At 44.4% G+C, this 22,836-nt stretch overlaps 1 protein-coding gene across 1 annotated transcript in view; it reads right to left on the bottom strand.

The window, feature by feature from the left end:
- The window catches only part of TMEM131L (transmembrane 131 like), a 171,357-nt gene extending 148,535 nt beyond the window's left edge, over positions 1-22,822 (bottom strand). The window contains exons 1-3 of the mRNA XM_019641171.1: positions 22,645-22,822; positions 21,862-21,932; positions 14,572-14,615 (exon numbers count right to left, since the gene is read on the bottom strand). Coding sequence (XP_019496716.1) covers positions 14,572-14,615; positions 21,862-21,932; positions 22,645-22,768 — 239 coding nt within the window. The 5' untranslated portion in view covers positions 22,769-22,822. The remainder of the gene's footprint in view (positions 1-14,571; positions 14,616-21,861; positions 21,933-22,644) is intronic.
- Positions 22,823-22,836: the final 14 nt, after the last annotated feature.

Here is a 22,836-nt window from a genome sequence, read left to right as displayed (position 1 = left end):
CGTCCAGAAGCCGGCGACTGATCTGCCTCGCCAGAGAAGAGCGCAATGATGGTGCCAACTTGGGCCAGTGAAGCAACGTCCTCCATAAGTAGATTGAAGAACAAAACGACAGCAACTTGTCTGTTCCCCTTTCCCCAACTCCCCAGCACTGTTCCCATCCCCCCAATTCCCCAATAAAAAAATCTTAAAAAAAAAAAAAGAAAATGTAAATAGTGTGTGTTTAAGTGACAGACAAGCCTTTAATGCAGCAAGGGACCAGGTTACTTGATATCTGTGTGGCCATCCATAAGCCCTATTCCATACGCCACAAATACATATCCAAAGGACAATACCCACGACACATCTCTGAACTGGGTTTTGTTTTTGTCGTGCTTGTTTTCTTTGGTTTTAGACTCTTTTTTTTCTTTTATTTTAGAAGGTCCGTTTCCAACGAGGGCAACATAACTTGAATGGACCCTTACTGTACCCACGATAACTTTAAGTTTAGGCGATTAGCGATAACCTTCCTCCCTTCATTATGGTCTAAATGTGGTGAATTAATGAAACCTCCTCCCAACAACCTAAACATACTTCCAAATTAAAATGAAGCCTGAATTTACAACCCAGGTTAAATGGATTAAAAGATTAAGGGGTACAGAGCAATTGCTTTCTCCATCTCACTCTCACATTTCAACCTCAAATTACCTTACCCCTCTAATGACTAGCATAGTCGCTGTGAAGGCGCCTAATTACCCACGAATTACGCCAACCATAACCAATTTCAAGATCACAGATCAGATTTTCCCAAAACATGAATCTGCTAATTAAGTTACATGAGAGTCCGACTAACAGGCAATTTGGATGTGACATTTATCCACCTGAAAGGAGACTTACAGGTGAAGTAGTAAAATTCACAGTGACAGCAGCTATTCCTTATGCTCAGCCCTAGTATACACCCGGACAATTGCAGTTAAAATATATGGAAGCAGAAAGTGACGAATCTTCTTGATTCAAAGCACTTCCAGGACACAACAAAAGGAATCTCCCACCAAACCAATAAATGGCTCCGGGGAGCTGCTTCAGCATGTGGGTCAATCCACAGGTCTTCATCTGCTAAGTTTAAAGTGTGAGTGAAACAAATTTAAGATACACAGATGCAACACAGCACACACAGAGCCTGGCAGCTGTTTCAGTAGTTGTATTTCTCTGAATTCTAATCCAAAGAATGTGGTTTGATTTCAAGGCTTTGCCTATTTGCTAAGCTTCAGTAAATATTGAAATATTCTTCAATCTACCCACCTATTTCCCACAAGAAGAAAAAAAAAATCACACACACAAAGATAATGGTCCCCAGCACTCGCGACTGTGTAAATAAAATGAAGACGTACCTTAAATATGCTCTTACAGATATGCAAATAAACAATTTAGAAATAAATGCCATTTGACCAAAAGGCCAAGTTCAATGAGTTGGTAAGGAAACTTGTGCGGCTCATAGCTGCCCCTGAACTCGGGCAATCCAAAGCAGTGTCAGATCCCTAAGTGCAGGTCTGAGAAGTGAAAATTCACAGCCAGTCACTTAACAGACCATGAGCCGAACACCAAAGTTATTTCCTAGGAGCCCCAGAGCTGGGGGAGGGCAGGGAAAGGAGGTGAGGGCCCCCTCACAAGGGCTTACAAAATGAGTCTGTAAATTATGGGTTGAATTATGTCCCCCTAAAATGATGTGCTGAAGTCCTAACCCCCAGTACCTCAGAATGTGGCCTTACTTGGAAATAGGGTCATTGAAGACATAGTGAGTTAAGATCACACTATACCAGTGTGGGGTGGGCCCTAATGTAACAGGACTGGTGTCCTTCTAAGACAGACATGTGAACACATGGGGACACACAGGGAGACGCCACGTGATGACAGAGACTGGAGGGATGAGAAGCTAAGACAAGGCAGGGAAGGAGGGAGTATGGCCCTGCCGAAACCTTGCTTTCAGTCTTCTAGCCTCTGGAACTGAAAGACAGTATCTATTGTGTTAAGCCACCCAGTTTGTGACACTTTGTTAGGGCAGCCCTAGGAAACTAATACACCACACTTGAACTTGGGCGTCTTCTTTTTGCCTTCCTCCATCCTGCCCGCTCCCAGCGAGCAAATGTTCCCACTGCACCAGGGAAGAGCCACAGGGAATCCCCAGTCTGTGGTTTGGTGGGGGAGGCCCTTCTCCCCACAAAGGGTCACATGACAGGCTCAGCTATCCTAGACCCATGTCCCAGTTTTATTCCTCCTGTTCGGCTCCCACCCTGCCCAGGGCCCAACCCTGCTCCTCTTGCAAGCATCCCTGACCGGAGGCCAGGGGTGCGGGGGTGTCAGGCAGGATGTGGAAGTTCCCTTCAGTGTGGGCTGTGCCTCTCTGCTGCTTCCGCCCACCCCAGTTTCTCATACAATTTTTAGAACACTTCTTTCAGTTTTTACTTAAGTAATATCCTTCCTCATGCCCCAACAACCCCCCCTACACACACACACACACACACACACACACACACACACACACACACACGGCCACGTGCCGAGGGAGCTAGGCCAGGAGACCGATCTGAGCACACACACCACCCTGTGCTGTCTGTGAGTGGCCACTCCCACCCAGTAACAGCCTTTTTGTTACTGGGCCAAGCTTTTCAGCCGGACTCACTTCCCTTAGAATGAATGGACTATCTCTGAGAAAGTTCCTCAGTTCTCCCCTGGAAGGGAACCTGCGGTGGCCTAACCCACCTGTTTACCAGGCATGCCAGGGCATGGTGGCCCCCGACAGGCAGACACTAAAACTCCACCTGAAGCCCCACTCCTACCCCTATCACCAGGTCAGAACTTTAGTAGAAAAATGAGATCAGCTGAAACTTGATAACCTAGGAAAAGAATACCTGTGTATTCTAGGTTTGCTAAAATCCTGGGCTAGTGAGCAGTGCTGAAAACCAACCTTCGTCTTTCAACTTCCACCCCATTGTTTTACCTACGACACCATTTCCCATTATTTAATCTTCAACCAAAAGTGTATTCTAAAATAAGCTTCCTTAGATAGATGCCTTACTCTGGGACCCATGGTTCTCAAACCTGAGCAGGCACCAGAATCACCCGGAGGGCTTGTTAAAACAGATCGCAAGCCCCTCCCCTAGAGCTTCTGATTCAGTAGCCCTTGGGTGGGGCCTGAGAACTGGCCTAACAGGTTCCCAGGTGGCACTGGTCCTGCGGATCCCAGGACTACACTTGGAGAAACACGGCCCTAGCCCTCTCAGTGCTCCAGTGCCAAGCTCACTAACAGGCACTGCTGCTGGTCTACACCCCCATCCATCCCCTTCTCCCACACGGGCACAGTCTCGCGGTCACCCCTGCCACAAAGCAAATCCCAGGGTCCCACCACTCCCTAAGTGGTTCCCTGTGAGTATGGACCCATTTTTGGCCTGTGACAAAGGTCCTTTTAACTTGCCTTTGGGTGTTCCAGGGGAAGGCTGCAAGGCTGTGAAGCCTGCAGCCCTCCTGCAACCTTGAGGGGAGCAGGCCAGCACACTGAGCCCACAGAGCAGACAGGTGGGAAGAACCTGGCTGCCCGGTGCTGCCGCTCACCTGCTGAGTAAACCAACCCAGAACCACCCTGTCTCCTGGCTTCTTGTGAGGTGACATAATACATTCTTTATTGTTTGAGCGGGTTGAGTCAGGGTTTTCTGTTACTTGAAGCTGACAGTATCTAATCCCAAAGCCAAAGCAAGCTAACAGGATCACACGTCCGCCCAAGGACTAAAGGCCGCCTCGCCTCTCGGCACATGTCACCATGGCATGTGGTCCACAGTAATCCTGAAATAAGACTTAAATTTTCCAGATCCTCTCAACAGCTATGCAACTGCACATCCGTGGATGAGCAACATTTGAAATAGTGTCAAACTAGAGAAACTAGCACACAACAAAGGGTTACTGAAAACCCAACTCTGGATTGCTCTTACAAGGGCCACGTTCATTTTCTTCAGGGGTTTGCTGGGAACCACATAATCCTAGAGCTTACTCAAGAATTCAATTGCTTCCACATATCAATCTTAGGCTGCATCTCCTACAGAGAGCAGATGAGCAGTATATCTAATTGGGAAAGTGGTTTTCCAACCTATTTCACTTTGGATACGAGGTAGATAGAGAGAAAACACCTCGGGTTATGGGCCCGTTCTCACTTCATAGCTCTGTAATCTTAAATTGTTTTCCCTTCATGAACTTGTTTCCACATCTATAAACTAGAAATGTGGACCTGGTTACCTAAGGACAATGCATGTGAAAGTACTTTGTAAACCATACAGTATAATACCAGGGCAATTACTTAAATCCATTTTTTAATAGATTAGTAGATTGGCATGGCCTGATTTTAAGAGATAAAGATTGATGGTCCCAGAAGAATTACTTCACCAAAAATTACCACTACACACATCTGCCATAACTATTCACTGGAACATTGGATTGTTCTTTAAATCCGACTTCATCTGTTATCAATAATTTGGTGGCAGCTAGAGGAACCAACATCCCCAAGATGGCAAGACCCTAAAGTCAACGTTGTAGAAGGCATGACATAACTGTGAATTACAGGTACATTTTCACAATAGCCAATGAGGGAGGCCACACCCAGCGTCTATGGTTTTCACTGAAGCTATTCTCTGGGAATTTCCTTCAAATATACCCGTGGGTTTCTCTGGCCATTTCACAAGTGGCAAATCATCTTTCCTACAGAAGTTGAGTTTTAGCCCAACAGCCACGTGTCCTTCAGAGCCATGTTTTCTGAATGAAATACTTCAACAAGCTGGGTAAAAACTAGAAATGGGCATGAGGGAAAAAACGAGTATAGCACTAAACCCGTGTTTCTCAAACTGGTATGTGTATCTGTGCAGTAGAGAAAAAGATGCCACGAGGCAGATATGACCATTTTCCTGAAACATGAATTTTACTAAAAGATTTTGAGAGAAAAAAAAAAAAAAAGAAACAACCAGTGAGTGCCTTTTCAATGATGGAAAATTCTCAAATTTTGAATTTTTTTTTTTAATTTCAAAGAATTTTCATGCGTATAGCAAACTTTTTTTTTTTTAAGATTTTTATTGGGGAATTAGGGAAGGGGAACAGACAAGTTGCTGTCCTTTTGTTCTTCAGTCTAGTTGCGGAGGACATCACCTCACTGGCCCATGTTGGTATTGTAATCATTGCGCTCTTTCCCAGCTGAGGCAGATAGGTTGCCAGCCATTGGATGGCCGCTCACAACGGCTCTTGGCAGCTCACGCTGGCTGCCAGCCACTCATAGTAGCTTACGGGAGCCCACTGCAGCAGGGTGTGCAGCTGACGCCGTCGCTGGCAACTCACGGCAGCCCAGCTCCAGGTTGAACTGTTGTTCACCATCTTAGCTGCAGAGGGCACAGCTTCACTGGCCCATATGGGAACCGAACCAGCGGCCCTGCTGCTCAGAGCTCTCAGTCCCAAGCCAACTCTTAACAACTGAGCTGGCCCTATAGCAGGTTTTTTGAAACTCTACCCCCACCACTTTGGGGGAAGAAAACATTGGGAAAGGCTACAATATGCAAACAAGACTTTTCCTTGTATTATTTATAAATTAGTAACAAAGGCAATCCTAAAACAATGGGCCCAAAACACAACTTTATTGACCACAACATCTGTGAAATACTACTGTCTGGACTACCACAGTAAATACCTGTCAAGTGGCAACATTCTTTTTTACATTTATTGGGGGGGAGGAATCACTATCACTCTGAAGCCAGATTTCATGTGTGAAAAACTCTAACAACAAACTACTAATTTGATGGCAATTCATTTAAAACTAAAGTAACAAGCCCCCAGGTGACCCCATTATCTTAGTATCGGTGTTCCCAGACAGAGAATACTACCTCGGGAAATTATATTTCTCCATTGAACCCTGAAATCCCAAACCCTGCCACCTTCTTAAGCAGTAAGAAGCTGGTATCACAACATATCCATAATACCTTTACAGAACCAATCGATGCTGTTGCCAATACCGGGGCTGCCACAAAAAATGTATACACATGACTTATATTTATCTTTTATTATTGGGGTGTGTGTGTGTGTGTGTGTGTGTGTGTGTATACACACATATATATTATTACAATTTTGACACAGTTTTTTCCTTTCTTAAAGTGTGTATACATTTTTTTTTTACACCCTCTGTATACTGGGATCCATCTAAAAAGTACTTGTTCTCCCTGATCCATCATGATGGGTAAAGAGCAAACCAAAGCACAATACTCACAGCATAAAAGAAGCCTACAGCAACCCAAATGTCAGCTCCTCTGATTATATAGCTATGAACTTTCCTGAAGATGGGAGCCTGGTTCCCAATGGTGAAAGACCCCTCCCTGTTGTTCACAGCAACGCCTTCACAAATCTGAAATACGCTGCTTCTCACAAGTGTCTCATGTCCTTTTCAATACCTGTGTGGTCATTTCCATGGGCACCTCTTCCTGGCCTGTTGAGTCTGCCTAAGCTATTTCTTCAGGATGCACGCCTGATTGAATGGATTCATGAAGGTACTTTGCTGTTAAAGACACTGTGGGGCCGGCCGAGTGGCGCAATGGTTAAGAACTGGCTTGGGATGCCAGAGGGCCCCGGTTCGGATCCCACATATGAGGGCCAGTGACACTGCCCTCTACAGCTAAGATGCTGAACAACAGCTCAACCTGGAGCTGGGCTGCCATGAGTCGCTGGCGACGGCGTAGGCTGCAGTCCCTGTGGCAGTGGGTTGCCATGGGCTACCGTGTGTAGCCAGCAGCCAGCGTGAGCGGCCAGCAGCCGCAGTTAGCAGCCGTCCAGAAGCCGGCGACTGATGTGCCTCACCCGGGAAGAGCGCAATGACGGTGCCAACTTGGGCCAGTGAAGCAACATCCTCCACAACTAGACTGAAGAACAAAACGACAGCAACTTGTCTGTTCCCCTTCCCCCAATTCCCCAGCACTGTTCCCATCCCCCCAATTCCCCAATAAAAATCTTAAAAAAAAAAAAAAAAAAGACACTGTGATGAGTAGCAATAAACAATCAGTCCAGCCACGGAGCGGCAGACTGAAAGAAGCCAGTTTAGAGTCAGACTTTTCCTGTCCAGTTAAGTAAGTCCCTTCGAAAGGGAACCCCTAGTTTTATGAACACTGTGGTTCTGGCACTGGATACACCACAGCTCTCCAGATTTCAATTCTACTTTTTTGGTTCAGAAATGTCAATATGAATAAGCTGTTGTGCCTATTTTTATTCTAGATTCACCCGTCAAAATACACCTGGAATTACTAAACTTGGTTAAACTATATTGTTCAATATAAAGATAAAAATTAGCACTCCGGTCTGTAAAAAGATACATCTAGGAGAAGTAAACATTTCAATGAAAATCAGAATTAGGATTCTGATCCTATTATGCTACTTTCCTAATTGATTCCAATTGAGGGCTGCATAATTATATAAATGTCAAAAACTTTGCTAAAAAGTTCACCACCTAAAAAAACCCAACAAGGTTTTTTTATGGCTCGAAAACAACTTTAATACATATCAAGAACCCTGTTTAAAAGCTTGTATTCTAAGAACAGCTAAATTATGAGATCTATTACAGTGAAAGAAAATTCACTTTACACGGTTATGGCCATGAAAACCATGACTGAATGCATCCATTGTGCAAACCCTCTCAGGGCCCACATAACCTGTAGGAGGTGCCAGGGGGCACACATAGATAGAGCAAAAACCCAATTAAAAAAACTGCAAAAACCCAATTAAAAAACCACAGCCCCTAACACTAATATCAGTACTGTGGTTTCAATGGCAAATATGGTTTGTGAGCTTGGATATGAAGAACACGTGAAACATTACAAGTAATCAATTTAAAAGGCTTAAATTTAAAAATAGAAGCTTGCGTGCCTTCATTTAGCAGCTCTTCACCTAGGCGTTAGGTGCTAGGGTAGAGGCTGGGGCAATCAGTTGACTGAGACTCAGGGAGGAACTTGGGTAGCCTGAGAAAGGCAATTTCAAAACAGAGGATTAAGTGCCCTGTGCTGAGGTGCTGCGTGGAGGCCTGATGGTGTCAGTCAGATGAGGAAGGGTTTAGCCACGGAAGAGAAGAGCGTTTTGGCAAAAAAAAAAAGAGGGGGGTTTGGGGAGGAATTCTACTTGTATGAATGAAGGGAAGTGAGAAGCAGGGGGAGGACGGCTGAGGAGGTGAGCAGGGCCCACATCACAAAAGGCCTTCTGTGCCGCGCTCAGGCATCTGCTCGTATCCTGCAGGTAAGAAGCTCCACAAAAGGCCGTTTGTAAGAGGAACCACAGGAAAGGATGTATGATTTAGATACATGACTCAAGGAGGAATGTGGAGAACAGACTTGGGTAGGTATAAAATGGAGGCAGGAGATCGTGTGAAGATCTCACCATTACCTGATGATCTACAGGGGGTGAGGAGTGTGAAAGGAGTCAGGAGGGCGTCCTGATTTGTCTTATGCAAATGAATGCACAGTGCTGCCATTCACTAAGAGGGGCTCGCCAGAGAAGGGACAGTGGGGGGAGGGCTGAGAGGGTGCTGAGCCCAACAGCTCAGTTCAGGACACACTAATTAGCAGCATCTGAAGGCTCAAGGGAGGTCTCTTTGGGCACCTGAACAGGTGAGACCCCACCACCATCCCCCAGGCAGAAGGTACAATCCTAGTTCAAGTTCCTCTTACAGAGTATATAAAAACCCGAGAGAACAGATGAGATCACCGAGGGAAATATCAGATGGGAAGAGAACCAGTGGAACCCTGGGGACGCATGTTCAGGTTCAAAACCTAGAATCCTACCCAGGTCAAGGATCTGGGGTTGTGCTGAAAACACAGCTTCAACTGCTGGATAAGAACAAAGAAAAGTGAATAGTAGTTCCAGGCCGCGTGGGGACTCTGAGATCCCCCATTGCCAAAAGGAAGTTACCCTAAAGATTAAGTCATTTTTGTCTGCAATTCTATCTTTCAGTGTGTTGCTGAAAGGTTAACAAGATTTTCTTCATGCTCTGACTCTTAGGATCTGCTTTTAACTCATGTAAATGGTTTTAGGAAGACACATTTTGCTGTCGTTACTAATCAGATCAAAGCACAGTTAAAAAACAAAAAAACCTTCTACAGACACTGTACCTAGCTAATCAGTATTTATTATTTTTATATAACCATTTTTAAAAGCGGAAATAATATATTATTCATACTTTGCCACTGCTTACACTCTTCACATTCTAACAAATACACCCTAAAAAGGCTTATCAGAGATATGCACAGAGCCAGCCAAGCTTCCCAGAGCATTCAGTTCTAGTAAGGACTGAAGTCAGCTCTCATTTGCTCTCTCATCACCAAATCCCCAAAAGCAATCTTTCTTTCTCAGCAAAGCAATAGCTTACTGCTGATATTTGAGAACACCCAGGAGAAAAATGGAGATGGAGAGGACAGAAGGAAGAAAGTTTTTCAAATATTGCTCCTCTGGCTTTCAACCAAATACAATTACACAGCATTCGCAGAAGATGAAGTCAAGATAATATAAACAAAATCTTCAGTGAGGCCAGTTACCCTGAAAGCTTTCTCAAACTGTGCTTGAGATCACAGGCTAACTTCTAGGACCCTCCACCCCAGAATGAACAGTAGTCTTCTTCCGGCCTCGCCTCAGGCAATCTAAGGGGTGAGACACACAGCCTCTTCACTATCTCGATTATCTCCAGTGACAGACGTCAGCTCCACGTAGCCTTTTCTTGGGACACATTGAGACTGTGTTCTATGGTCAAACCTACTTCTGGAGTCCCAAGGTAGAAACTGCTCCTCTATTGGGTTCTCTCAGAGACAATGCATTCACTTTCTGGAACTCATAAGTGTCAGCTCTATTGACTTCAAGTCCATCTTAATATCATGAAGAGTTGGCATTGTAGGGTAGTAATTAAAACGAAAATGTTGGAGAAATGTGTAAGGAGATGCCAGTGACTTCATAAACAAGATTAAGGATAAATGACATTACAATAGCAGGGCAAATCTAGTATTGGATTATAACTCAAAGTATAAAAAAAATATCTACGAGTCTATACCAACAAGTCACAAAATAAAAATAATAACAACTTAGGGAGAATAGAAAAATCTCTTATAGACAAAAGAATTCTAAATAATTTATGCAGATGGAACTTAATTCTGCTTAATGACTTGCCTCCAAAAAGTGTAGCATGAAATGAGGTGGGAAAAAAAAGTTACTTTACAGCAGAAAAATCTGACAAACAGTACCTCAGCCAAGTGATCAAGGTCAACATCAAAGTGATATGTCATGCTGATAGTAGATGTGTGATATGTGATCAGAATGGCAATTTATATGTGTGGTCTTCCTTCCCCAAAGCCAGAATCCCAATCTAACCATGAAGAAAAACATCAGACAGCCCCAAACTGAGGGACATTTTACAAAATACCTGACCGGTCCCCCTCAAAACTGTCAGGGTTTCAAAAACAAGGAAAGTCTGACAAACTGTGACAACCGAGATGATCCTCTAGGGGAAATGACAACTAAAAGGAAAGTGGTATCCTGGATAGGGTTCTGGGCAGAAAAAAAAGACATTAAGGAAAAACTAATGAAGTCCAAGTAAAGCGTGGGGTTTAGTTCATAGTAATGTGCCAATGTCGGTTTCTTAGTTGTGACATATACCACAGTCATATAGGAAGTTAGCACTGGGGTAAGCTGCCCAGTGAGGGGTATATGGGAACTCTCTGTACCATCTTTACAGCTTTCTGTACATCTAAATCTATCCTAAAGCAAAGGTTAATATTAAAAGTAGCAAGATATTATATGAGCTTTGGGGGTATTAAATTTTTCATTGAAAAAAAATTCCCAACTTCACAGTAAAGGTAAATGAACGGAAAGTATTTAGGTGACAAATCACCCATCACAAGACATTACATTTTCAGAGATAATTCTTTGGAGAAAACTCCAGAATCGATATGTTCAGAAAATGGACACAAACAGGGCGTCTAACAGCAGCATCAAACCTGTGTCACGATCTTGTCTTTACACATAAGAAACAAATCTCAACCAAAAGAAAACAAAGAGACTTGGAAGTCAAGTTGAAAGGAAAGCAACTGGGATAAAATAATAGCAAAATACTAGAATATTTGATATTCAAAAGACTAAAATGCTATATAAATCAAGGTTGATCACACTGTAAATCATGATTAAGGAGTTTTTAAATCAATGTGTAGTGGCAACCAGCATTTTTTTAAATAAAATGAAATAGAGAGGTTCTGTGGATGGATGGTGGTGAAGGTTGCAAGACGACGTGAATGCACTCGATGCCACAGAACCGTACACTTAAAAATGGTTAAAATGGTTAAATGTTTTGCATATTTTACCACCAAAAAAAAAACCAGAAAATAGAGTGTATCACAGATAGTAAGAGTAAGTACCATTTTATAAATAAATAAGCATGCGTGAACACAGTCATACATCCACAAATATATACCTGCGGGAAAGTAATCATGATGTAAAATGTCTCTCTCACGGTGAGTCACTGTCAAAATCTTTGAAAGCCACTGTTCTAAATCAATGACACAATTCTCCCTCACTCCACACCTCCACCCTGGTAATCTGCCAATGTGTCAAAAGACCAACAAGGATCAAGTCATACTAAACCTTTAAGAGGGACAGAAAATTGGTGAAAAGAAACGAGTTCTAACTAATGAGAAAGGAGAGATCTGCCTTTGCAAAAGAGACAAACTCAAAAACATATGCAACAAGGCTCTCTACAGGCCAGGCACACCCACCCCGGGAGATGCAGCCCAGGCCTTCCTAGCTCCACACTCACCTCATCACCTGCCTACCTGCCAGCTCTGCTCGGACATGTCATATCAAGTCTGAGATTCCTAGGAGACAATCAACCAGGCTTCCTGATTTCCCTCCCACTAAATCCTTTCCCATCACAGTCAACACCTCCCCAGATGCTCAAGCAAATACTAGAAGCCCTCCATGACGTCTCTTTCCCTCCCTCTCCACAACTGACTGAACAAGTAATGAATCTGTTCCATCCCAAAAATTCATCTCAGAATTTTCCATGTCCCTCCATCCCCACGACCGGCAGCCTAGGCTGACCCACCAGATTCCTCACCTTTTCTTGCTCCCAGGATCGTGAAAGACTCTGAACTCTGCCCTATATGCGTAAGTGAGCCCTCATTTAAAATCTGATGCTGAGTTTATATGGTGGCTAGGAAAGTAATGTTGTAAATATAGGCATTTTAAATAAAACTCACAATAACTTTTTAAAATAGATTCAATGGAATCCAAATACCACCGCAACAATATCCATCATCATCCATTTTTTAAAATATACAAATAGGCTTTCTTGTATTACTGGATATTCCCTCAAAGAATTTTAACCTAATATACCTTTATATTTAAAGCCTTTTGCAACAAAACTATGGATATAAATTAAAAGTTCAGGGTCGTTTTTTTTTTTTTAATTTCCTGTGACCATAGGAACTAAGTGTTAATTTTTTTTCTTCTGAATTGAGTCATCATTATAATTTTATTAGTCTGCAGTTGATCAAACCAACTAAAATTTAATAGGTAAATTAAACGTAAGTCAAATTGTATTGAAAATGCATCCTTTGGGCTGGCCGAGTGGTGCACTGGTTAACAGTTAGCTTGGGAGCGCAAGCTCTGAGCAGCAGGACTGCCGGTTTGGATCCCACATGGGCCAGTGACGCTGCGCCCTCTACAGCTAAGATAGTGAACAACAGTGCAACCTGGAACTGGGCTACTGTGACTCGCTGGCGACAGCACAGGCTGTGGTGAGTTACCATGAGTGGCTGGCAGCCAGCCACTGTGAATGTCCAGCAGCCAACGTGAGCTGCCATGAGCTGCAGTGAGCAGCCGTCCATTGGCTGGCAAGCAACTGCCTCCTCCGGGAAGAGCGCAATGATAATACCACCATGGGCCAGTGAAGCAACGTCCTCCACAACTAGACTGAAGAACAAAAGGACAGCAACTAGTCTGTTCCCCTTCTCCGATTCCCCAATGCTGTCCCCCTCCCCCAATTCCCCAATAAAATCTTAAAAAAAAAAAAGAAAGAAAGAAAGAAAATGCATCCTTTAATGAGATGAATGGAACTGACTTTTTCTTCCCTAATTGGTTCATGTGACTATTACCTAGGGCTAAAGTAAAATAGGGTTAGTAAGCATCAATTTAATCTTATTTTCCTCATCCTTTTTTTTTCAAACTAAGCACTGAAAATGTTTGTTCACGTAAACAGATATGAATGGACGGAGCTTTGTTATAGTACTGCCCATTTAGTCTCTAAATTCCCTCAATGTAAAAATCACAGTGATCAATCATTAAAAATAACTTCAGATGATCTATCAACTGCCAATTTGATTGGGTCCTCCTTCAACTTCGTTGAAAGTAAAGATTGGAAAACCACCAGAATTACAAATGACTTTGTCATCCAGTCAGAGTTAATCACTGTCTCCTAACCAATACCAGTATTTCAAGTTGTCCGTCTTTTTGCCCAAGATGAAGCACCCAGTAAAATCAAGGCTGGAAAACAGGTCTGCCTTTCTTTTGTAAACTGGAGAAGGATAACTTGCAACCTTAGACCAATCAATTTTAAGAGAATATGTGGATGTTGGGAATTTAGAAGCTGATTCCCTGAAAGTTATCCCTGGGCCTAGGAATCACTGAGCCTTCAAGTGCCTCCAAGGGACTAGATATCGCAATTTGACAACTGACTGATACTGCCCCACGACCAAAATATTCTCTTAAAAATGTAGTTTACCTCTTTTGATTTGCTAGCTCAGCAAATGCTTAAAAATCCTTTAGCAACTCACACCACACAATACTGTATTTTATTTTATTAAAAAAACAAAACTCAAACTTCTTACTGTCCAAGGTCCTACACCTCATCTTACTATCCCACAAACCACCCTGGCCTTCCCCAAGTTCCTGGATTGTGCCAGTGCTTCCTACCTCAGGGCCTTTGCACCTGCCGTGCCCTCTGCCCAGAGCATTGACCTTCTGCTTGCTGTGTGACTGCTCCGCTCAGCCTCCAGACCTCAGCTCAAATATTATCTCTTAAGAGCAGCCTCACCTGGCTGCCCCATCTACCTCACTAGTCTCTACCACAGCAATCTAATCCTTGATAGTTCTTTTAAAAGCAATTATTTTGTTTTGTTTGCAATAATGCCTGACTCCCCCACTACAAGCAATACAGGTCTTGTTCAGTGTTTTATGCATATATCCAGCACGGGGCCTGATGCTCAGTAGATGTTTGTGAACAAGATGGAGAGTGTAAGCATGCCACAGGAAAAGTGAAGTTGGGGGGGCGGGAGTGGGTATGTGTGGATATGTGTGTGTGGGAGTGTATTTAATAGCTTCCTGTACAGCCTTATTTTCAAACAGTCATATGATTAGAGAATATAGATACCCCAAATGCCGAGGAGAAAGGTCTATTACAGATAATAGTAAATACAAAAGCACAAACATACACAAGGCTTCCGGTAGCATCCAAGGCGGGCAGAAAGTTTAGCAAGCACACGGTCCCACGTTGTTACTTACCTCTGTTCTGGAGAATGTTCCTCCATGTCCTCTTCAGAATCACCCTATTGAAAAAGAACACGCTTTAACAGCTGTTTCAAAGGAACACAAACTCTCCAAAAGAAAGAGTTCTTTAAATCTCGCAGGAGAGGGGGTGACCAGTTAGCTCAGTTGGTTAGAGCGTGGTGCTGACAATACCAAGGCTGCCTGTTCGATCCCTGCATGGACCACTGTGAGCTGCGCCCTCCCTGAGAGTCAACTATGCCATTGTAGCATGAAAGCAACATGTAACCAATGACCATGGCTGTTCCCCAATAAAATAAAATTAAAAAAAAAATCTTGCAGGAGTGATGAATTTGTAATGAATGTCTAAAATACTGCCTCATACACAGCAGGCATTCAATAAATACTAAGAGAAAGAATGACACTAGCGGGCCGGCCGAGTGGCTCAGTTGGTTAAGAGCTCGCTCAAGAGTTTGAGCTCTGAGCAACCGCGGTTCGCGTCCAGCCCGAGCTGAGCAGCCGCTGAGCTGCCAACAGGTAGCAGGATGGCTCAGCTAAAAAAAAAAAAAAAAAAAAGAATGACACTAGTAATGACACTGCTAGAAGCCATACATTGCCTTAGATACTCATGGTTTAAAATCACTACCTAAACATAATCTCTGAATCAGTTTGGCATCACTTCTCTCCAAGAGCATTTTTTTAATGTTTAATCACACAAGGTAAAAGTTGAATGATAATGAAAATCCCCAAATATAGGAAACGTACTGTTTGGCTCGGAATCCCCTGAATGAATGCCTGACAGATTTTGACATCAACATAAAAAGGCTGATCAACACTATAAATGGCATAAATCATCACGCTCTAAAGTGATTCCAAAGTCTTCTTCCAGATTTTCCATGCCCGAATCAGCCCACATGTCATGCACCAGGAAGGTAAAAAGAAAGGGGTCTTGAAACAGAAACAGTACTCAATGGGCAGACCCCATTAAATACCACACTGTCATTGGCCTGATGAACGTGATCTTGACTCTTCTTTCTTGAAGCTCTTCACTGCTGGCTCCAGGCACACGGCCCCTTGCGGAACCTCCAGCTTCTCTCGGCCCTTTGGCTCGCTTGGTCACACGGCCTCACCGCTCCCTTCCTCCCGACACTGCCAGTCCACCTGGGCTCCACGTTAATTCCCTCCGGATGTGAACCCACACCTGTCACCATGGGGCCCAAATCCCCATCTCCAGCCCCAACTTCTCAATCGCACACGTAGGTACTCAATAAATGCCTATCTTTCCAGAAAAACTAAGACTCACATGGTTTTGGTCAGCATGGCACATGGTAGGTACTCCATCACATGTGTGGGATGAACTTATTCACAGCTCCAGCCCCAATGCCAAACACCGCCAGGACATACGCACCTTGTCTTCCCAGAAATAATCAGGGCCAACCCCAGACTTATCAAGGTCAGGGGTCCCTGCCAAGTGGCTTCTGTTCTAACCAGCCTCCTTCTGTCCAAGACACCGTCGTACTCCCTGACCCATGGGCAAACCTTAGGGTCATCTTACACCGCTCTCCTCTCTTCACCTCCAACCATTAAAGATCCACCCACAGGGCAGACCTGTCTTTTCTTCTCTGCCCCTTCTGCAGCAAACTGGCCCGCACCATCAGCACCCCAGGCCCTCACTACCACCACAGACAGGGCTTTCTGCTCTAAGACTTCAGCCTTCAGCCCATCCTGGGTGACACTGCCAGACCAATCTTCTTCCACATCAATCATTACTTACCACCCACATGGTATGGACCCAGCATTCAGCGCCATGGTGCTAATCTCTGCTCACATGGTTCCCTGACTGCTGGTCAGATATACTCCAGGGTCCTTCACCTGGAACTAAGCAATTGTCAGGTGACCTTGACATCCTAATCTCTACAACCAAGCTTCAACAGGGGCCCTGGGCTCCAATTCAAAACATCAGCATAAATACAATGAGCCTTCATCTGTGTGAGTGAGGCTCTAGGATAGGTCCCAGTCACAGGTCTGCTCAGGCAGACCTCTAGGAGGCCCCTCCAATCCACACTGCTTCCCCTCTCAGTTCCTACATTTATTTCAGCACTTGAATGTTATCTCAGGGTATTACCAGCCTTATCTCCCCAACACCACCACACTCTCAAAGGGCAAGGACGAAATCCTGTAATTCTCCCCCCAATGGGGGGAGGGGGGTGGCGGCAAAGTGAGTGAAGGTGGTCAAAGGTACAAACTTCCACTTCTAAGTAAATCGTGGGGATGTAACGTACTGCATGGTGGAGACAATTAATAATACTGCACTGCCTCTTAGAAAGTTGCTAAGAGAGTACATCTTAAAAGTTCTCCGGACAAGAAAAAAAATTTTTGTAACTATGTACTGTGACACGTTAACTAAACTGATTGTCGTGATCATCTCAGAATACAGACAAATATTGACTCATTCTGTTGTACACCTGAAACTAATATAAAGTTACATGTCAATTATACCTCCATAAAATGTTTTAATAAAGATAATTTTAAAATACTCGTGGATGTGACTATTTTTGAAAACTTCATTAAGCAAATTTTTCTAAATCAAAACACAATGTGAAAATTATTTCCCTTGGACACAGGAACCTTATCACTCCAGTGCTACTTTTCTGGCCCAACTGTGCTAAAACTCAATACAATAGTGACGTGGCCAAAAGCAAGGGCTCTGGAGCTAAACACCTCTTAGGACCAAATCCCACCACTGCCACTTTCTTAAGGCCTTGGGCAAGTTATTTAATGACTCCGTGCCTCAATTTCCTCCTCTGTAAAACCAGGTCATAATACTTCATAGGTTTTAGCATATTGACGTGTTAATACTCGCAAAGTGCTTAAACAACACCATTAGTATTCATCCCATGATGGTTACTATTTGTCTGTGTTGACAGTAGACGTGATTAAACCCAAAATAAATCGCTATGACAAAAAGATTTCCAAATACAAGTTAATGATTTACTGACTGGAGCAAGGTGCCATTACATAACACCGTGCCTGTGACAATTAAGAATCCTCATACTCAATACACCATTTCCTATTTCAGCTTCTAACAATTTCCGTTAGCTACTCTCTGGTTTTTAAGGGGGGTAAATTTAACAAGACATGAGATTTTTAAAGGCAGAGACCTTCTTACTCATCACTGTATCCCAGGCCGGGCCCATGCAAGGTGTTTGCTAAATGAACAAACAAGGAGCCTACCACACCAGACCAGGCCCATGAGAGTCTGCCCCAGGCAGCAGCTGCTCCTACTCAGCGTCCATGTCTGCATCCCAAACCTAACCGGGGCGTTAGGAGTGAAGCTTCTCAACTCAGCAACGTTTGAATGGATTAAAAGAACACATTCTAGATTGCCCTTCTAAGGGCCGGCCGAGTGGCTCAGTTGGTTAAGAGCTCGCTCAAGAGTTTGAGCGCTGAGCAACAGCGGTTCGAGTCCAGCCTGAGCTGAGCAGCCGCTGAGCTGCCAACAGGTAGCAGGATGGCTCAGCTTAAAAAAAAAAAAAAAAAACTAGACTGTCCTTCTAGCTGCTAGAACTGATACGAAAATGCGATTATTCCAGAGCAAGACAGACTCCTCGCTGATTTTCCTCTTATCAAACAACAATAGGAAACCAGTGCATAAGGCATTCAGCCTGCCATCTTTAGAACTGAATAACCTATAAACAGAGGAACTGGACAACACACTGACCACTGCCTCTCCTCCATCAGGAAGAACTCATGGACTAACTACTGAATGCCTCCTACATACAGAACTTTGTGGCCACAATAGGGCCACCGAGCTCGAGGCCTAAACCCTCTTAAGGGGAACAATAAGGCACATACAACAAAGAAAACCCATACACTCAAAAAACTCAAAGAGGGAGAAATGATGACAGTGCCACTCTGCCAAGTTAGGAGTCAGGAAAGACTGGCCTATACAAAAAGCAAGGCAATAGCATCTATTCTTTCATTCAACCTGCAAGTGTTGGGTCTGCTCAGCCAAGAGTCAGGCTAGAGCGAGCGTCCCAGACAACGGACCAGAGCAGCAGACAAGGTCAGAAAGCAAAGGATCGCAGGGCCAGAGAGGGTCAAGTGGATCACATGGAATCCCAGGTTTTTTACCTTGAAGGTGAACTAAGCAGGTGCACAAAGCGGGATCTTACACACACGCAATTACTTCTTGACAATAAGATAATGAAAACGTTTGGTTTCTACACCATCACCGCTATGGATTCAGTGGTGAAGTACAGTCACGTGAAACAGAATCAGAAGAAAGGAAAAACTCTAACTGTGAGCTCAAAACCACATGTTTTTTTTCTTCCTTTTCATTATCACCATGGGTAGTTTTTATGCTCCTACACCAAGCTATCATACAACATAAAAGACCATACAACAAAAAGATATGAATAACATAACTTATCTCTACAATTGGCCACATAATAGCCCCAACTTATCTGCCCTGGTTCAGCCCCTTCGAAGCAGGAAAGCTGTCCCATGCTCTCCAATGACCAAATTTAAAGGAACACTTGAGAGACTGTCAAAATAACAAGTAAGATATATTAAGTGCTTACTAAGTCCAATTCACTTAATCCTCACAAAATCCTCTATGATCAACACCATGATCAGCCCCATTGTGCAGATGAAGAACCTGAGAACAGAGAAGTGAAAAGGGATGGAGACAGGAGTCATCTCCTGAAAGTCTGGCCAGAGAGGGTCTGGCAGTTTACAAAAACTCAATTGTTATATTTGTTTTTACTAATGATGCATTACTCAAATTCTTGATCACTTAGAGACCCACTGGGGGGGGGGTCCAATCAACAGAAAACATTTCCCAAGTAGTTAACTATATAAATAATTAGTGTTGTCAAATGTTAGTATTCAATTTTTTTAATGCCACATCTTCTGATGTTATTTTACCTCTAACTGAAAAATCTTAGCTTGGAAAGGCATCTTTAAGTCTTCCTGAATGAAAGGAACCCAACCTACAAGTTAATTAAGCAGAAAACCCTCAAATTTAAATAACACCTATAAATATTCTCTTGTCAACGAACTCCATGACACACATGGGGGAACTTTTTCAGAAAAAAATTCAAATACTTTGAAAAGAATTCCCTAAAGATAACTTTCTTCAGAACTTTCTGTGGTTTTTGTGTATCTATAATATACATACTGTATGTGTGTGTATATGTAAGTGCAGTTTAAATAGACATATATGCATATATATAGCATGCAGTTCAGGTAGATAGATATGGATACATAGAGCCATATATATCCTCACCTCCACCCAGGTACATGCAGGGTAAAGTAAAATCGTCTCGAAAAGATACACATAGACATAGAGATGCAGTGTTTAGAAAATTACTTTGAATACCGGTTTCACTTTCATTACAGCTTTGATTAAAATAACTTAGCTATAAATGCCTCTATAGAGAGTATTCCAGGAAGACAGCTTCTAAATTCTGACATCTTTACCCAAAACAAACTGCATGACACATACAAACAAAAACAAAACCAGAAATTAAGAATTTTATAAAAGAACGTCAGAGCCTTTAAATAAAATCATGTCACAGGCCCTGACGTTTCCACCTCTGAGCACAGGAACTACACCTTCACCTAATGCTGTAACAAATGCGAGTCTATTAACTCCCTTTTGGCCTGGGTTGGCTTCCAACGCTAACCAGTAAGAGGTAGAGGCAACAGTTGAGTAAAAATGCAAATACATATTGATATAGATATACACCAGAGCTTCTCCATTGGGCAGTTTTGCTCCCCAGAGACTTCTGGCAATGTCTGAAGATATTTTTAGCTGTCACAACTGAGACGAGAGGGAGGAGTGAATGCCACTGGCATCTAGTGGGTAGTGGCGCAGATGCTCTGACTGCCTAATATCCTCCTGTGCCTAGGAAAGCCCCCCACAACAACAAACTCCCCAGCCCAAAATGTCACTAATGCCGCTGCAGAACAACTCTGATATACACAAATATAGCTATATTTTTAAAAAGTAAATACATCAAATGTTAAGTGTGGTTCTCTCAGGATTATGAACAGTTTCTATTTTGTTTGTTTTATCTTTCTGTATATTCCAAACTTTCAACAATACACATCTGTTATTTATAATTGGGAAAAACAATCCATTTGGGAATAAACTTTTAAGGGAAGGGCAGACTATTTGCTCCTGGTCTTATGCAGCCTGCTGGCCCTTCAGGGAAGGTCCAGGAAATTTTTCCTCCAAAAATCACCTCTCTGCCTTGAAGCTGTTATTTGTTAGCCCTGGTTAAAAATGAATATTTCAAATATCTCAAAACCAGCACTAAATGCTTCACACAGGAGGGAGAAAATTGAAATGTAAAACTGCACAGCCCCCTCAGTGAAGTTACAGCTAGACATCCTGTTTTTCTAAACAGCCACAAGAAACAGCATAGAATTAAGTGCTGCCACCAATGTGGGAAGTAATGAAGTTCTTAAAAATTACGGCACACACAAGCTGAATATTCCTTTGTAATTCAAACTACTCCCCATTCCCCAGAAAAGAAAAAAAAAATGCACCTGGGGTCACTACTGTTGCTGCTGAAAAACAATCAACAGTATTTACATGTGTACATTTTCAGTCAATGAGAATTTCTCCTAGAAGTTAAGCCTTAAACACAAAAGCATTGCAGTAGTGTGTCTACTGCTGCAGTAAACCCTGTATGACGCCACAGATTCCAATAAAATGTTAGGAATTATTTTTTCCACAGGCAATCATCATCATATAGAGTGGGGGGAGAAAACCCAAAACCGGAAATTCAGGATCTTAAAAGGGTGTATTCTAAAACGAATTAAAGAAACTTGGAAAAAATCCAAGATTACAATCCTTTAAAGTCTCATCTTCATCCCAAAGCTACTTAACGCTAATGGCAAGTACCACTCACTAACATTTCTGAAATCAATATTCCTGTTGTCCTCCGGCACACAGCACCAGCTTACTTAGAGCACTGGGCACATGTCCCTAGCCCACCCAGGGCCACAGCGGGCCTATAGGGGCCCGCCCTTTCCCTCGCACGGCAGCCGCTGGCCTCGGCCCTGCTGAGGTGGCCTCAGCTCCCACCTCCTGAACTTGGGGCAGGCGTGACTCACGCCGTCACATGGCGCGGGAGGAGGCCTGGAAGGCCACTGTTGCCAGGTGTTTAGGCTTGGCCCGACCGTTTATTTGCCTTGCAAAGTGGCCCGAGCGCCTGTGCCGCTGGGGGGCCGGCGGCCTCCCGGCCTCTCCTCCCTCGCACACCCACCCCCGCCCTGTCACCTGGTTGTCCTCACCTGAGTGGGCAACAGGAGTTCCCCTTCTTCTGCCTGCCACAGCTCCACCACGTTCGGCAACGGCTCAATAGCTGCAAGGACACCAAAAAACACACCGCGTTTTTAATGCACGGAAAAGGCTTCCTGTTTCCCTATCGTCACCCATGCACCCGCTTCACCAAAACAAGTCTCCCTTTCCTTCTAGAAGCGGAGGGCACCAGAGGAACGAGCTGAGGATAAAAACACAATGGACGGGGTGTAAGCCGGCGGCCCCTCTGAGAGGCGGCGGCGTGCAGCAGGGTCGGGGGGTCTCGTGCTGGAGGTCGGACTGGGGAAAGCCACCCCGCGAGGCACTCTGCGCTCGCATCCCGCTGCATCTGGGGCGGGCATCTGCAGGATGGGTCCTAGGCGGCCAGACTCCGGGAACAAAGCTGCAGGAAGCCGGGCTGCGGCGGGGCCCCAGCGCGCGCCACACAAAGCGGGGGCTGCGCCCGGGGCGCCGGGGGCCCGCGCACAAAGGCTCCGGGGCGCGCGCGGCTAGCGGTCCGCGCCACGGTCCCCAAGCCCCGGGACTTTTCCAGCTTTCTGCTTGCATGGGGGGAGGCGGGGGGGGGCGCGGGAGGAGACGCCGCGGTTAGAAAATGTTATCAGCCGAGAATTGTAACCGCTTTCCTTCCTTCTCCTACCCCTTTCCCTTTCCTCCCCTCGCCCTCTAATAGATTTCAGCAGTTCCCTAAAAGAAAGACAAGGCGGGGTGGGGGGCAGGGTGGAGAGGGAAAGCCAGCAGCGCGGCGCAGGGCTGACCTTGTCCCTGAGCCCCTCCCGGGCGACAGCAGGGCAGGAGGACCTGGAAGACACCCAGCAGGAGGTTCACGGCCGCGGCGGTGCGGCAGTAGCAGCCCGGCAGCGGGCGTCGGAGCCCCGCCATGCTGCTGCTCGCGCTCCTCTCGGTGCTCGCCGCGCTCGCCGCTAGCTTGCTGGCGCCCGGGCTGCCTC

The sequence above is a fragment of the Hipposideros armiger genome, unplaced genomic scaffold, assembly GCF_001890085.2.
Source record: "Hipposideros armiger isolate ML-2016 unplaced genomic scaffold, ASM189008v1 scaffold_58, whole genome shotgun sequence".
NCBI classification, from domain to species: Eukaryota; Metazoa; Chordata; class Mammalia; order Chiroptera; family Hipposideridae; genus Hipposideros; species Hipposideros armiger.
This window is presented reverse-complemented; position numbering and strand designations above follow the sequence as displayed.